The sequence below is a fragment of the Neolamprologus brichardi genome, chromosome 18, assembly GCF_056152115.1.
Source record: "Neolamprologus brichardi isolate AB-2024 chromosome 18, ASM5615211v1, whole genome shotgun sequence".
NCBI lineage: Eukaryota > Metazoa > Chordata > Actinopteri > Cichliformes > Cichlidae > Neolamprologus > Neolamprologus brichardi.
In genome coordinates, this window is record NC_142121.1 from 180,311 (window position 1) to 197,180 (window position 16,870).

At 49.5% G+C, this 16,870-nt stretch overlaps 2 protein-coding genes across 2 annotated transcripts; one reads left to right on the forward strand and one right to left on the reverse strand.

Annotated features, from left to right (window-relative positions):
• Positions 1–229: 229 nt before the first annotated feature.
• Positions 230–5,926, forward strand: rpp40 (ribonuclease P/MRP 40 subunit). Its single transcript, XM_087831470.1, has 8 exons — positions 230–370; positions 1,961–2,105; positions 2,482–2,550; positions 4,673–4,768; positions 4,892–5,014; positions 5,089–5,254; positions 5,333–5,467; positions 5,569–5,926. Exons 1-8 carry the CDS (start codon positions 251–253, stop codon positions 5,765–5,767), a joined length of 1,053 nt encoding a protein of 350 aa, XP_087687596.1. The 5' UTR covers positions 230–250; the 3' UTR covers positions 5,768–5,926.
• Positions 5,927–6,469: 543 nt separating this feature from the next.
• On the reverse strand, positions 6,470–14,226 carry cdyl (chromodomain protein, Y-like). The gene is made up of 7 exons (XM_006807009.3): positions 13,999–14,226; positions 12,901–13,618; positions 12,324–12,577; positions 12,080–12,252; positions 9,723–9,933; positions 9,496–9,639; positions 6,470–9,101 (listed from the first exon to the last, which is right to left on the reverse strand). Exons 1-7 carry the CDS (start codon positions 14,020–14,022, stop codon positions 8,943–8,945), a joined length of 1,683 nt encoding a protein of 560 aa, XP_006807072.2. The 5' UTR covers positions 14,023–14,226; the 3' UTR covers positions 6,470–8,942.
• Between the last annotated feature and the right edge of the window lie 2,644 nt (positions 14,227–16,870).

The window sequence follows — 16,870 nt, forward strand, 5'->3', positions numbered from 1 at the left end:
GTTAACTCTTTTTGGCTTTGTGTTTATTGTTTGTTTTTTCTCGTTGTGACGCTCAGCCGAGGATATTTGAATTAATAATGGTGCCTTGTATGTTATACTGTTGTTTATAAATAAAGTTAATTTAAAAAAGTCAGAACACCGGAATATCCTCCAAAATAAAAACAACGAACACTTCCGGTTCGCTACCGGGAGCTTTTAAGCTGAAAAGCCGCGGCCGGAAACACGTGCAGTTAACTCGCAGCCGAAGAAAATGACGTCCCCGGAGCTGGACCGGACTCCGCGGACTCTGTTGGTCTCGGAGAGCTCCAGCTTCTTGGACCCGAAGAACCGGATCAGCGCGCAGGTGCAGCAGTTGCATTTCAACCACCAGGTGACGCTCTCACCATTCACCTCTGACCTTTCACCTCCGAGCCGTTAGCTTCACAGCGGTGGGCTCGCGGACGGCTTCAGGTTCATTTGATGGAGTGTAAGGAGAGCAGTCACGGGTAGCAGGGCTCAGTGTGTGTTTGTGTGCTCAGTGTGCGGGTGGAGCAGCAGTGGGGATGGGTATCTTTTAGGTTTTATCCGGTACCGGTGCCAAACCAACTGTGAAGAGGACTCTCCATTTACATGCACAAACTGGAGTCTATTAGATAGATATGATACAAACCACTGCAGCACAGTACCTGTAATACCTACAGCTTGTTCTAATCGCTCTAATAGGATATTATGGTCGACAGTAACGCTGCACTGAGGTCTAGCAGGACGAGCACAGAGATGAGTCCACTGTCAGAGGAAGAAGATCATTTGTAACCTTCACTAAAGCTGTTTCTGTGCTGTGACGAGCTCTGAAACAGAAACTGATTTTTGAGTGGAGACTATGGATCTGCAGTCCTGAACCCACCCAGCACCTGTGGGAGCAGCTCAGTCTGTGAGCACACTGAGAGCTGTGCAGGAAGTCAGAGGGATGAAGGAGGATGTTTGAAGCGTACGTTGGATCTTCTTTGGCTGCTGGTTCAGTTTAGCTCAGAGTGAGGAAACCTGCAGAATCTGCCAGATGTCGACTTTCAGCCCTGTGAACGATCCACGCTCTGTGTGGAAAGCGTGTACCTGCTGTTTGCTGTTGTTGAAGTAGTTTTATGAGCTTTAAGCTGAGACTCAAAATACATTTAAAACTGATTCAATGAGTCGATGTCACAATAATCAAACTAAACCAATTAACCAACTGTTTACAGCATCACTCACCATGGTTGACAGGTTTGTAGCATAAACCTATTCGCTGGAACGTTCAAGACAATTCTACCACAAAGCAAAAGCAAGACACGAGTAGGCAAAGTCCTGTGTGTTACTCATGCATGAGGGAGAGGACCGGACAAGCGCCGTTCCTTCACTTGACCCCAGTCGCTCTCGCCCTCGTAACACTGGTCTTTATTAAGGTCACATGAATATACGTGTGTGTGTGTGTGTGTGTGTGTGTGTGTGTGACCCCACAAAGACGTCCCTAAACCTGCTGGTCTGGAAGTCCAGCAGTTCATCTAAACAGGCACTTAGAGTAAAACAGGTATAGATGTGTTTGCTGTACCATATATCAACAAAGAGATACGACCTCTCCGTGACCCCAGGATGTGGGAGTGAATGCCAGAACAAAGTCTTTGCAGAGTCCTGAGGATCAAACCTCTGCCAACATGACATTGATGATAAAACTAAGCATATACGATTAGATATTTCTAAGCATAGTTGACAATCCAATAATACAAACCTGACAATGGTGATAAACCCCAGGTAAGTGAAGCACCTTCATAGAAACCCGGCTGACTGAGGTCACCTGAGGTCACCTGAGGTCAGGGCTGGGTGAGGAAACGTTTCAATCAGCTGCCGTGTGCCTGACACTGCGCTGCTACACTTGTTTCTGCTTTGAACACAAAAAACCTGAATGAATTGAAATGTTTGATTTTAACCATCAGCTGTTTCAACTGTGCAGGTGTCTGTGCTGCTTCCTGCGTGTAGCTCCGCCCCCTCTCACCTGGACTCCGTGTTGAACAACTTCAGCAGCTTCTACCTGATCAGGAAGCTGCCGGTGTACGAGCTGTTGGACCGACACTTCCTGGAGACGGCCGTGTACCACGGTAACACACCTGTGTGCGCACACCTGTTTGAAAAGACGCCTCTAAGGTTCCCAAACAGCCTATCAGAGTCAGTTCCATAATTTCACCATGGCAACGGGTGAATAAAGAGCACAGGCTCCATGTTAATCCAGAGGAGCAGAGATATGAATCACGTCATCGTCACAAAGTTATTGTGACGTCGTCTTTGAGCTTCAGCTCTGAACTTTATATCTAATGACATTACTTACCCATAGCAACAGACTCGCATACACACGCCCTCACCTGTCCACGCCCTCACCTGTCCACGCCCTCACCTGTCCACGCCCTCACCTGTCCACGCCCTCACCTGTCCACGCCCTCACCTGTCCACGCCCTCACCTGTCCCCCTGTGTTTCAGGTGCCGTGTTCGGTCTGTCCTACAGGACTCGCATCGATGAAGATAACTGCGTCGCACTGATGCCAAACGGTAACGTTTCTTTCTTTTTGTGTAAACTAACCTTTATTTGCAACATTAACAGTGAACGCCATCGTCACGGGGCGAAACAGCAAGCTGAGACGGTGGGCGCGCTCACCCGGACACATGCTCCTCGTTCAGAGGCGTCGCAGAAACCTCCAGGAAAACGACAAACTTCGTCTTTACATTCGTAAATGTCTGTCTGCGAAGGCGGCGCGTTACAGGAAGTGACATCAGACCGAAGCGGCAGGTTTTTCACATCTTTGTGGCGACAGATCCAGAGGAGAACCTGAGCAGAGCTGGAGTGTTTTCGAGCGTGGAGGCGGGATGCTGTGGCGTTCACACGGTGTCTGTCAGCGATGTCATAACATAAAGATTTGAAATCACTGATTGGCTCGTTGGATCTGTGCGTATCGCTATGGTTACAAAAGCTGTACTGCAAGAAGCTGCTGAAGGAAGCTGCAGAGTCGTCAGGGTGCAGGATGGCTCCGCCCACCTCTGTAACGGTTCAGAAGAACAGATGTTTGATGAAAGACCCGCCTCCTTTCAGCCGCGAACATCTGCAGGAGATTGTAGTTGATCTTGATTGGACGAGAACCTCTGACCTTCTGGACTCCGTGATATGTGACAGAACTGCTCACAGAAATACTGCGTGCTGATTGGCCAGTAAAAGATCTCGCTGGTGAGATGAATGATGCAGGTTTCAGGTTTCCCTGATGGCGGCAGATTGGTCACTTGGCAGGGGGTGCGGTTCGTGCTCGGGTTTGTGGAGGGCGGTGTGCAGGAGAGGCGGAGTGCGCCGCCGTCTTTGATGGGTTTGTTCCTCGTGGGGTGATAAGGCCCTCCCACACCGCGCTGTCAGCAGAGACGTAGCTGCACGCTGTGAGGCGGATCTGTATGATGGTTTAACCTGATGATGTCGCGTTCTCACACGTTACTGCGTCATAAACAGGAGTCCTGCATCCATCAGCACCTCCACCTTCAGCCTCCGTCATAAAGTTTCTTACTGAAGCAGGAGTCCTGCATCCATCAGCACCTCCACCTTCAGCCTCCGTCATAAACAGTTTCTCACTGAAGCAGGAGTCCTGCATCCATCAGCACCTCCACCTTCAGCCTCCGTCATAAACAGTTTCTTACTGAAGCAGGAGTCCTGCATCCATCAGCACCTCCACCTTCAGCCTCCGTCATAAACAGTTTCTTACTGAAGCAGGAGTCCTGCATCCATCAGCACCTCCACCTTCAGCCTCCGTCATAAACAGTTTCTCACTGAAGCAGGAGTCCTGCATCCATCAGCACCTCCACCTTCAGCCTCCGTCATAAACAGTTTCTCACTGAAGCAGGAGTCCTGCATCCATCAGCACCTCCACCTTCAGCCTCCGTCATAAACAGTTTCTTACTGAAGCAGGAGTCCTGCATCCATCAGCACCTCCACCTTCAGCCTCCGTCATAAACAGTTTCTTACTGAAGCAGGAGTCCTGCATCCATCAGCACCTCCAGCCTCCGTCGCCGTTTTCTGAACTTCCTTCTGTTGTGGAGGAACCGCGCAGCCGACGATTGAACTGCCGCTCTCCAAAGTTCGCCGTGTCGTTCTCCTGGTCATTTTCAGACAAACTAGACCAGATATAGGAGTGTTCTGACTCCGCCTCCTCACTGGCTCGAGAGGTGTCATTGGTCACCTGTCGCCGTCACCTGCTGCCATTTTCCTGAGTAATTAGCGTGACTGCTGATTTAGAGCCACGGCGCCGTCCTCTCACATCCTGGTGATGTAATCAGTGATGCAATGACAACATGGCAGCGAGCAAAACAAAAATGGATTTTAATGAGCCGCCATCTTTAACCTTTTCCTCCGACTCAGTGACGTTGCTTTTTCTTTGACCTGTGACCTCGGCAGGTGCCTGACTCCGCCTTTTAAAGGAAGTTGCTGTATTGTTGTTAGTGCGTACCGCCATAAAGCCGTGACCACAGAATCGCAGTGTGGCGGTCTAAAGGGAGCGACAGGTGTGACTCGATCAGTAACCTGTAAATGGTAATCCAATTATTGACTGATGGTAATCTGATTACTAAGGTAATTTGTTTTTAGTTGACACAGAAAACTGTGCTGCAGGGATGTGACATCACTTCCTGTTTCCTGCAGGTCACCTGACCCTCTCTCTGGACAAAGACTCGTTTGAGATTTTGGGCTTCGAAGGGAAACCGTCCAGATTCAAGCACAGAGCTGCCACCAGATTCGGTCTGTCCACTTGTAATCTCATTACTCTGAAACGATGTTGTAATCTGATTACATTACATATTATTGATCAGCATATAATTCCATTACTGCTCACCTGTAATCTGATTACTCTGTCTGCTGCAGTGGTATCTGTGGATCTAACTGACAGCAGCATGGCTCCTGGTAGGCGGAGCTACCTGAGGCTCCTCACAGGTCTTAAGTCCCGCCTTCAGCTGCAGACCGACTTCCTGTTATCACATCATCCAGGTGAGTGACCTCATCACCAAGGTTAACCTGCCGTGTGTTTCCCACAATGCTCTGCTCACAGTTCTGTTCTTCAGGGGGCGGGGCCTCTCTTCAGCCCCTCCTGTCTCGATGTGATTGGTCGCAGCACAGACCGGAGGTCAACTGCAGCGTTTTGACGGACCTCTCCTGCCCCGCCCCCCGGTCATGTGACCCTCACAGTTTCCTGGAGTGGCTCGGAGCCGTTGACGCTGGCATCAGCTGGTGAGACCTGATGGGCTATGACATCATCGCTGCGGTGTCACGTTTTCAATGTTGACAGTTCTTCTTCTGTGGTTTCAGCGAGAACTCGTCCAGCAGCTTCCTGTCGTCGTTTGTCTGTCCCGAACCGAGCACGATACATCGCCACGCTCTGAGCGTGTCCGTGAGCGGGATGCTGCTGCCGCACGACATCCACCGTCTGCTGCAGGAGCTCAGGTGATCACCTGTCAGACTCCGTGACCTCTGACCTCTGTCAGACTGTGACCTCTGACCTCTGTCGCACTGTTCTGACTCACCTGTGCTCACCTGTCCCACAGGCGTTACGTGGAGCAGCCTCGGCTGGCGTCCTGGGTGTCCATGACGGTTCGCGGGTTTGCTGACAGCCCGGTGTCCTGGAGCAACCACGAGCACGGCTTCCTGAGGGGCGGAGAGAACTTCTACACGCTGACGATGTTCCACGACCACACCTACCAGCTCCACCTCGCCACGGGAGCACATGACGTCTGCCCGCCCTGACGCACCTGCGTACCTGTGCGCGGGCAGAATCTCCTCTACTCTGATTGGTTTCGTTGTAGAAACGTTTTGGTTAAATAAGCTGAGCTGAGGCCACGCCCACTCGGAGACCCTGAGAAACGTGTCGATAAAATGTGCTTGAATAAAGTCAGTCTGATGTCATCGCGTCTGGGCTTTTCTGATTGGTCTTTGGCGACAGGTTATTGACGACTTCCTGTGTAGCTGACAGCGCATCACAACTGACTCGGACAGTATTCACAGACGAGGGAATGGGAAACCGCCGGGAACGCCGCTTACCCTCAGAGTAATGAGAGGCAAGCGCGACTGAACATGAAACATACGAGACTGACTGAGAATAAAACTGGGACGGATGCGGGAACGTGGCCGAGGAAACACGGAGACGGATGGCGAGGACAGAGTAGGAGCTCCAGATAACAGTCACTATACAAAACTAGCGCAGAATCAACATGAGGATGTTTTCAGGTCAAAAGAAGGAATCAGCCAAACTTGAAGCACCGGCTGTGCTCACGAGCAGCGTCGCTCCTCCATTCTGCTCATGGCAAAACAAAGTCACATGATCACCAAACTCTTAAATGCGACCCTCGTTACACCGGCACAGTGTCGACTGCCAGCGAGTCTCCGTCCTGCTGTGCGTGATATTCAGAGCGCACCTGAAGGAACGTTGATCCTTTCAGACCCCGTTCCTACGAATCACACGTCTTGTTCGTCCTTCAGGCAGCTGATCTTTATTAGCCATGCAGAGCTGGTCAAAGTACAGACACTGTGTACTTTAGTAGAAGTACAAATACTGCTGTTAAAAATTACTCCAATAAAAGTACAGATTCAACTTCTTTACTCAAGTATAAAAGTACTGGCTCTGAAAAGTACTCAGAGTAACAAAGTAGTTCTTTGTAGGTTTCTGTGCAAAGCTACTGAACCCTGTGCTACAGCAACACAATGACAAACTTCAGTCTGTGTTTATTCTGTGATTGGTGGAGCTGATGGAGCAACACCAACAGTGTTTGCAGTTGCACATGTTTTTATTTGCACTGTTTCACTGCTTGTCGCACACGCACCGGCTAGCTCAGGTCCTAGCACAGCTTTTATCAGGGAGCCATGACCAGGTGACAGAGCTCAGGTGTGTCAGCCTCCCCTGAAGCGTGCATACATGTACATATATGTATATTATGTGTGTTGCCTACGTTTAAGTTGTCCTGGCTGATTTCCATCCTCCACACTGACAGCACACTCTGTCTTCTTGGTCAACAAATCACTTCGTCAGTATGGAGGACCAGGAGTGCCAATATAAATTAAATATTTCATTAAATACATATATAATGAATTAAATGCCCATTCATTTCATTTAAAATATTACATTATTGCGTTCCATTTGAATTCATTACTTAAACATTTAATTATTTAATGGGCTATTTAATTGTTTTTGGTACTCCTGGCCCTCCATACCTTGGTATAAGCTAACTGAGCATGAACCCACAGCCACTGTGCAGCAGTCACACACTCTGTAAACCCATCACAGTGCAGCGAACTCACCTGTTCATCCTGCAGAGGATTCTCATGCAGCCTTTAAATGACAGTCAGTCTGCCTCAGTTTGATTAGCAGCCGGTTTATGAACAAACACAACGTGACATTCAGTCAGAGACTATTCTCCTAAAAGTCTGACTGAGCTTTTACCGTTAACGCTGTTTGTACCTGGTATTCCTCAGAGGCTGCTCTCTTTAAAGCGCCTGCAGGAAACAGACCAACACCACGCTGGGAGGTTGTTCAGATTCTTAGCAATCCTTTCCTAACTCCTTATCAACTCTCCTAGCCTTCTTTCCTTGACCTCAACGATATTGTTGCCTAGATCAAGGAAAGGAGGCTCAGACAGAAAAAGGACTTTTTGGACCACACCGTGAGTTGACTGAGATCAAACTTTTCTCATGGAAGAGGCACCGCTGCTGCAGGGTCATGGCCCTCTTTGTTTACAGTCTGTGCTGATTTCAGGTAACAAACAGAGCCAGACAGCGTCATGTGACACATTCTGAGTTTATTCTGGCAAAGAAACACGGAGACCCTGAGACAGTCAGCCCACCGGCCAGAGGTCACCGTTTACCCACAATTCATTGCTGTAGCACCTGTATGCGCCCCCTGCAGGCTAAACAGTCTAGAAGAGCGCGCTGCAACACAACATCTTGACCCCAGGGTCAAAGTCAGGGACAGAAACACTTTATTTAGGGTTAACCCTGACCCCGCATGACCCCAGGTAAACACAACCTCAAGTAAGGAGACATACAGGTCCCATCAGTCTGTTAGCCTAGCTTAGCTTAGCATGAAAGCTGGCCGCAGGAAATCTGTTAGCTTAGCTTTAATTAGCATCCAGGCTAGAAGCAGGGAACCTGTTAGCCAAGCTGAGCCCTGAGGAAGACAGTAAGGCTCCTGCGGGTGGAGAGCCCTCAGTTTGGTCTGTCAAGCTAAGTTTAAGTTTGAACTGAAACGTTTAAAAAACGTATTTCCTAAAACGTTTGTCTCCATGCTCTCCCCATCACTGGGTAACCCCAGCTGTCACAGGCAAGGAGCCAACTGAGGCCAAACACAAGCATTACTTTCTTCTTGCCAGATTCCTGCTAACTGGAAAATAAACTGTATGTCTGATCATTATCATGCTCTGTAGATGCTGCTAGCTTCTGTTAGCATCTATTAGCTTTTATTAGACTACGTTAGCTCCTGTTAGGACTTTTTAGCATCCATGTGCTCCTGTTAGCTTCCATTTGCAACCTTTACCTTCTTTTAGTGCCTGCTAACATCTGTTAGCACCATCATAAACAATCCTTCGTCATGAGCTGACAGCTGGCATGGGGGTCAGTTGGGGGTAATTATGCACAAACTATAGCCCTCACAGTCTGATTGCCATGTTTATTATCTTTCTGTCCAGTCAGGTGGCATGATGTCATGAGGAGGCGGAGCTTAGAAACAGGAGGTAAAGTACAGTGGGAGGAGCATAGAGATCCATGACAGGATGACCGTCAGCGGAGTTGGATCCAAGCCAGCTAACCCGCTGCGGCTAGTTTACAGAGAGCAGAGGAGGCACCGTCCTCAGTCGGACATGTCGGCGTCTTTCTCAGAATCCGCCACGCTTCAGTCAGCGCCCGAGTCCTGGTCACAGTTCCAGTTGTGGTCCTAGCAGAGCTCGGTCCTCCTCTGCAGGTACTGCAAGATGGCGTCGGTTCCCTGCGAGGAGCCCCAGACCCTCTTCAGGGCTTCACACTCGCGCTCGTTAGCTTGCTCCAGAGCACTGCGACTCGTGTTCCTCATCAGGGCCTTGGACTCCCGCAGGACCTGCAGGACAGGAAGTGACACCACACAGAGGAGGAAGGACAGAGGCTGTGATAGGAGCAAGTAGATCAATGAGTTTGTGTACTGATCTCTGATCTGAAACCTGCGTGTAGGTGACATCAGTGTGGGTGGGGGTGCACCACCACACCAGCCCACGGCTGACCCCGCCCACCTTGAGTTTTAGGCCAACTTCAATGTCACGCTGCGCTCACCTGATGAGGGTCAGCGTCTGACGTCGGGGTGAAACGTATCACTGACATTTCACCGCAGACGCTTCAGTGCTGACCTTTGACCTTAGCCCCACCACATAACCCGTTTGGAGGCTTTAGATGATCGGGAATCAATACAGTAACCATGGAAACGTGTGTGCGTGTGAGAAAGAGAGATAGGAACTGACCAGTGAGTCAACGGCGACCAGCTCTTTAATCCGCAGCATCACTTCCTGTGTGAAGGTCCCCGGCCACAGCACCTGAGATACCAGCCCTTTAAGACACGCCTCCTGAGCTGTCAGCTTCCTGCCGCTGAGCAGCAGCTCGTTTGCCTGAAACACAGCACAGGAAGTGAGGCGGAGTTGCGAGGCAAACCACGCAGGACATTTAACCGTGGAGGAAGCAGCTGACTGACCGCAGCGAGCCCCATGATGCGAGGGAAGGAGAAGGAGGAGCAGGCGTCGGGCGTCTGGCCGTACGCCGTGTACGGTGTTTGGAACCACGCCTTCTCATTGGCCCACACCACATCACACAGCGGCAGAATGGCGGCGCCGAGGCCAACGGCCGGCCCGTTCACTGCCGCCACGATGGGTTTCCTGAACTGGATGAAGGTGTTGATGAAGGTCCTGAGGAAGAGGGCACAAGGGTCAGGGGTCAAAGCGCCCCGCTCACTGATGCAGCGATTATTCCATCGAGGAACCAGAACAAGCACAAAAACACGGGCTTTTCACAATAAAAGCTTCCAGTTTATCAATGACTCGCTTTGCTCTGAGTCGATGTTAATTACTGTTAATACTGACGTCAGCGCTTTGGTGGGATGGCGGCACAGCAGAGCGCGTTCCCGGCGTTCCAGTTAAAAGGGCTTCAAGACGCAAAGAGGAACGAGCAGCAGGAAACACAGGTGCTGCTCACAACATTAGAATCAGAAAGTTTATGTCACCAACTTCATTCAGAAAGTGAAAGATGTCGAACGTTTACATTCAGTCCACACAGACGGACGTATTTCAGGCGTTTCCTGCTCTCAGATTCTTATCTTCTCATGAATATTACTGAAGACAAACAGCATGAACAGCTCTCGATACAAAGCTCCGTTTGCCTAAATGACGCAGCAATGCGGCGTGGATCAGTCTGTGGCCCCGCCCAGGTTGTTGTTATTATTGGTATTTGTCGTGTTTATTATTCTTCTCATACCTTCCATGTTTCTGTTGTTCAGCGCTTTGGTCAGCCATGTGTTGTTTTTAACGTGCTATACATGAAATTTGGATGGAACTTCTTGATGACATTCTAATGACCAGCACCTGTATACAGGATACGAGCTACGAGACCAGATCTCGGCCGCAGGCGGCGCCGCGGAGGATAATGACGTGCAGAAGCAGGGCTGTGCCACATGACCGAATGAAAACGTCTGTCATATTATACGCTACCATTTGTTTCATGGTGTCATAAAATCTACCGTTTACAGCGAGATGTTTTCATGGGAGCGCAGAGAGTCCCAGCATGACCAGTCCGCACAAACCCAGGACCTCATTCCTAAACGGGCGCCGCCTCTGCAGCAGGAAACGGTTTGGTTATAACGTCTGACACGCACCAGAAGATCGGACCATGCACATTATGGCACAAACCGGTGCCCACCTCAGACTCAAACACCACAAAGCTCTTCTCATGTGACAGAGGATGCAGTGTTTACGGACGAGGCGCTCCAAGTAAACCTCAGACTGAAGCGTCAGAGCAGGCTCCTCCCCGCAGCACGCCGTGGAACAAAGACTCACAAAGAAACAACTTGTTTCACGCATCGGTCAGAGCACTCGACACCCAGCTGGAAACACCGCACAGGTCGAGCTGCCGGATTCACAGGAAAAGCACATTTAGGGACAGAGATGGTTATCGGGATGTCAGGAGATCGTGGTCATGTGGCACCGCCCGAGGCAGAGGCTCGCTGTGGTTAAAGGACGAGAGGAGGAACCTCCGTCGACGCTGGATTCAGTGGATCGATGTGGAATGAGGAAAGCAGCTCAACTACAGGGAACATGACAAACGCATCTTCATCCTGTTATAACTCTGGACGAAGACGACGAGATCCTTTAATTAAGCAAACACTCTAACAGAACGGACGTACCTGGGCCCGCCGACTATCCTCGGAAACGAAAAACGATTGGCTAGAATCTAAAGTGTCTATCTCAGGAAAAAAAGCACCGAAATGTGCGCTGCTTTTTGGTCTGGTTACTACCGTTTATGTCAGAACCAGTGCCATCATGGCGCCGGACACCGGTACCCATCCCTACCATGACTGGGACAGAGTGCTGTCCAGATATATGCGGCGGGCTGAGGGAAGAGGAGGGCGGGGCCTCGATCGGGCAGCACAGTTAAGGCCTAAAGAGCTGCAGCTTCATGTGAGACGGCAGGAAGGCAGCCGACTGCGTTTTGTAGAAAACATCTGTGTTTGCACACGAGGCTGCTGTCACAGGAAACGGAGGCTGCTGTCACAGGAAACGTTTCTGCCTCGCACACAAACACTCGGCTCTGTATCGATATAACGAGGAGGCCTGGACAACAACACGCGAGCTATGACGTCATTCAGTGGGCTGAATGACGTCATAGCTTTGACCCTCAAGCTGCTCGCAGATACGTTTCTACTGCAGGTCTGGTTTTGGCCACGTTTCCATGCCGACGACACAGCGCTACAGCGTTTAAACGAAGCAAACGTTGGCGTACGTTTGAGTTACTGTATAACGGCTGCAGCCTTAGACGCCGCGCAGCGTTGCCGCGCGTTACCTGATGGTTTCGGCCATTTTGATGCTCTCCTTCTTCCTGTCGTCCGTCAGGCGTCTGATGAAGTACAGGAAGTCCAGTCCGCAGCAAAAAACGCTGCCAACGGCGCCGAGCAGCACCAGCTTACTGTCGTCCGACGCCGCTGTTGCCATGGCGCTCTGGATCTCCTTCATCACCTGACAGGGACGAGACAGAGGTGAATTTCTGGGCATGTGGGGGCAGCCTGACCGCAGGGGCGGGGCCTCACCTCCGGGTTGAGCGTGTTGTTGTCAGAGCTTTTGGTGGACAGCAAGATGTGGGTGAAGCCATCTTGTTTCTTCACCACGATGTCACGGTAACGGTACGCACTCTCCGTCTGACGCACGCTGAAGCGAAGCCGTTTGTCGAACGCCGAGCGCTCCTCCAGGCGCCGCTTCCCTGTCACCGTGGTCGCCCCGGCAACAGCACTCTGCAGACCCGACATCCCACCAACGGCGACGCCCTCAATCAGTGGCGAATTTCCTAGAGAGAATGCAGAACATCAGAACGCCCACTTCCTGTCCACAGACGAAACAGCAGGTCATGGGACAACGACCAATCACCAGGAAGGAGGCGGAGCTTACTGTTCTCATACATCACTAGTCATAGGCTGTGAGGAGCTCTCCTACTGGCTGTTAGAAACACAGCTGCTCTCACCTGAGCGCCGCCTCGTAACCGATCAATCAGTCTAAGGATCGATCCTGTGGCTGACTGATTACACCATTTGGCTGATTGATCGGTGATTGATCGGTGATTGATCTTGGCGATGACAGTAGCATGCTTTTCCCCCCCTGGGCGGGACTCACCTCTGCCACTGAGCGAGCGCATGGCAGCTGGCGTGATGGGGACTCGTGGTGGCGGCGGTGGGTTCTGACTGCGGGGCCGGGTCCCCATGCGCGCTCGCTCCTCTCCAGGCCCCAGCTGGATCCCTGACGGCGGTTTCTCCAGCAGAGCGACCTCTGGTGGGACCAGCTGAGCCTCGCCTGCCTCCAGGCTGTGTGCCGCCTCGCTGGGCGACTCCTCGGCGTCTGGGCGGCCATTCATCGGGCTCTTTGGGACCAGGATCTTGATGCCTGTTTTTGACAAGTCCACGCTACGGCGGGCGGGGCCGGCCGGAGACGCCGACATCAGCCCAAAGCTGTCAGCCGGCAGCGGCTGTTGTAGGGGGCGGGGCAGGTTGGCAGGCAGCAACTGAGGTGGGCTCGGAGGAGACCTCGCCTGGTTACGGTCGCACGAACCGCTTCTGATGTCCGCATCGACGTCGCCGCGAGAGGCATGTGGCTTGCAGGGCGCTTTGTGGACGGGGCCCCAGTGAAGGTTAGGCGTGCTGCGTGTGGAGCGCAGCAAGGCGCCGTCTCTGTGGCGCTCGGCGTTCTGGCGGTTGAACTGGTGGACATACGCCATGCAGGTGGACAGGTGACTCTCGGGCTCCCAGGTGTCGCCCTCAGCGCCATACCCTCGCCACCTGACCAGGTACTCGACCCGACCTTTCCTGTTCCTGCGCCGGTCCACAATCCGCTCCACCTGGAGGACAGAGGGCGGAGCCCACAATAAGCATCACGCCACTACTTTGGTGACGTCACATTGTGAAGTATTTACAGGTATTGTTTACTAATCAGATCAAAGCTTAGATTAAACTCCGGAGGGCACGGACCACCTCAAGTGTGAGCTCCGGCAGGCTCGCGAGGACAGTTACAGGGAGAGACACCGGAAGGCTAACAGACAGCTACCATTGCGCTAACTGTGCTCACGTGCGGCCCCTCTAGCGACTAGCTGTCGTTTTTCTCTGGACTTCTCTCCAACCGTCTGCCTCGGACTCGACCAGTCGATAACTGCCTACTTTGTTCGACTTTCCTAACTTCATAAACTCCGCCGCTTAGCATGTTAGCATTAGCTCACATTACCTCGTAGAGCTCCTCTGTCGCCATGGAGATGTCCGCGTGCACGGGCAGCTTCAAGAAGCTACTTCAGGGGCGCAGCAACATGAGGGACGGTGTGTGTGTATGTGTGAGTGTCGATCCGCGCTGCAGGTGTGTGTGCTCCTGTTGGCTCGGGTAACTATACCCCGGTGTTAGCTGTTAGCACGGTGGCGTCTCACAGGCTTCCGCTCTGACTCTGACCATGACCTTCAAAATAAAACGGCAGGAAGTGACGTATTGCAGTTTTATGCACTAATGTGTAATTTTCTTTTTATTTGTTTCTAATTTAAATAATTAAAAATGGAAACATGTTTATTTGTGCTATAGAGTTTAACCAGCTGGGGCCTCTGCTGACCCTAGAGGAAGTGCAGTGTTTGGTACTTCCTGTGTGTGTTTCACGTTTTCTTTTTCCACTCTGGGATTCCAAAGGTCAGTTTTCCTTAGTTTTGCAGCCATAGTCAGAGCTGTTTCAGTTGTCCATACAGTAGGGGAAGAAGCTTCAATGCTTCCTTTATGACCTTTAGCAGAGGAGACACTGGACCATCTTTATGAAAAGGGAGGAGAAAATGGCGTCCCATAATTCGTTGTGACGGCCCATCCGACCAAACATAATCATAGTAACCAAAGCGGAGCAGATCATGTCTAAGTGTTTTTCCTTTTCATTCAGAACCTGTATATATATTTATTTATAGCTTTTATCAGCAGCAGTGAAACTCACAGCTGAACCCTGAACGTCACATGAAGAACTCAGAAGCTGTATGAGCTCAACGTCATGATCTATATGATCAAAGTGTGCTTGTATGATCAGTGATCATTAGTAATGTCCAGTGTTGGGAAGGTTACTTTTAAAATGTATCCCACTACAGATTACAGATTACATGCCCCAAAATGTATTCTGTAACGTATTCCGTTACGTTACTCAATGAGAGTAACTATTCTGAATACTTTGGATTACTTAATATATTATCATGCTGTTTACAACTACATGAATGTACTATTGCTGTGATTTATTACTGAAGGTTACTCTCCACACCAACACCAACTAGATGTTTGAATCTTAATATAAATGAGTAACAGTAGGTGGACATTAGGTAAGGCTGCACTTTTTGCAATACGTCGGGCTCGTAGCTGAAAACTAGCTTTACTTTGTTGTCTGGGTCAACTTTGCTACCAGAGACAGAGAGAGGCGTTGAAAGGCTGCTCCAACAATAATACTAATAATAATAGCATTTATAAAGTGCTTTTCTAGACCGTCAAAGCGCTTCACAATGCCACTATTCATTCACTCTCACATTCACACACTGGTGGAGGCAGCTACAGTTGTAGCCACAGCTGCCCTGGGGCACTGACAGAGGCGAGGCTGCCATATCGCGCCATCGGCCCCTCTGGCCAACACCAGTAGGCGGTAGATGAAGTGTCTTGCGCAAGGGCACAACGGCTGAGACTGTCCGAGCCGGGGCTCAAACCGGCGACCTTCCGATTACAAGACAAACACCCAACTCTTGAGCCACGATCGCCCCAACAAAACTTATTGTTTCAGAGGAAAACACAAACACAGTGTACAGTCGAGTCTTAATAGGTTACTTACAGCTGGGCTACACTGCCCACGAGGCTACGTTCTTTTTATGTGTATTTTATGTGGAGTGAATAAATAAAAGTATATTTACAGATATATACATATATATATAAATATATATATATATTTATATAAATATATATATATATATATATATATATATATATATATTTATATATATATATATATATATATATATATATTTATATATATTTATATATATATATATATGTGAGTGTTTGTGTATTAATACAAAAACAATAGACATGAATTCGATTGTGTAATTTAAGTGATGTAGGTAGCTGTTTGGAAGTTCAGTTAACGCTAGAAATGTGTTTTGCAGTTTGTACGTGTTTCGTCTGTAGGGGCCCCCATAAATATTTATATATAAACATACATAAAGAAAACCATGTTTTTTTACATTACTAATTCCTTTTGTGCATAATTTTATATTGTTGTTGATAATTAATTAATTAATTAATTAAAGCAAGAAAACAACCTGAGGAGCTGGTTGGGAGCCGAAAGAGCCGGTTCTGTAAAAAGAGCTGGAAATCCCATCACTAGTGTCGCTACTTTGAAACGCTTGGGCCGCTCTGCCCGCCACAGTTTCAACCTGGTCATGTGACTGCATGGCCACATCTGATTGGTAAAAAAGTTACTGGAAACTCCACTGGCCGCACGTTATCTAATGTGTTAAACTAATTATTTTTTAAAAAGTAACGAGTCGAATTTTGCAAATGTAGCGGAGTAAAAGTACCGTTTCTTCTTCACAAATGTACTCAAGTAAAAGTAAAGAGTATCGTGCAAAAAAGGTACTTTAAAAGTACATTTTTTTCAAAAACTTACTCAAGTAAATGTAATGGAGTAAATGTAACTCGTCACTACCCACCTGTGCATACAGGGACGTCCTGATGCTTCATGCTTCATGTTTTTACCTGCAGCACCGAGGATCGAACACCTGAGCTCACGGTTTCCCAGCCCAGTCTGTCTTAGATATGAAGCTAAATAAACACAAGTTATTACAGTTTACAGGAAGTGACATGGATAAACTTTAACATCATGCAGTTATCTATAGAGAAGCGTTCGGCTGATCAGAAGAGTGTGAAATGTGTGTGTCAGATTTGTATTGTTGGGTTGTTTATGCCTAGAAATAAATATTTATATATGCTTAGAAGTTTACAATCGTCCGAGGAGGTCTGTGACAACTCTGTGTAGCATGAAGAGGGGGGTGTTCACTCCTCTGTTCACAGATCACACTCCTCTTGGGATCATGAGAGAGGT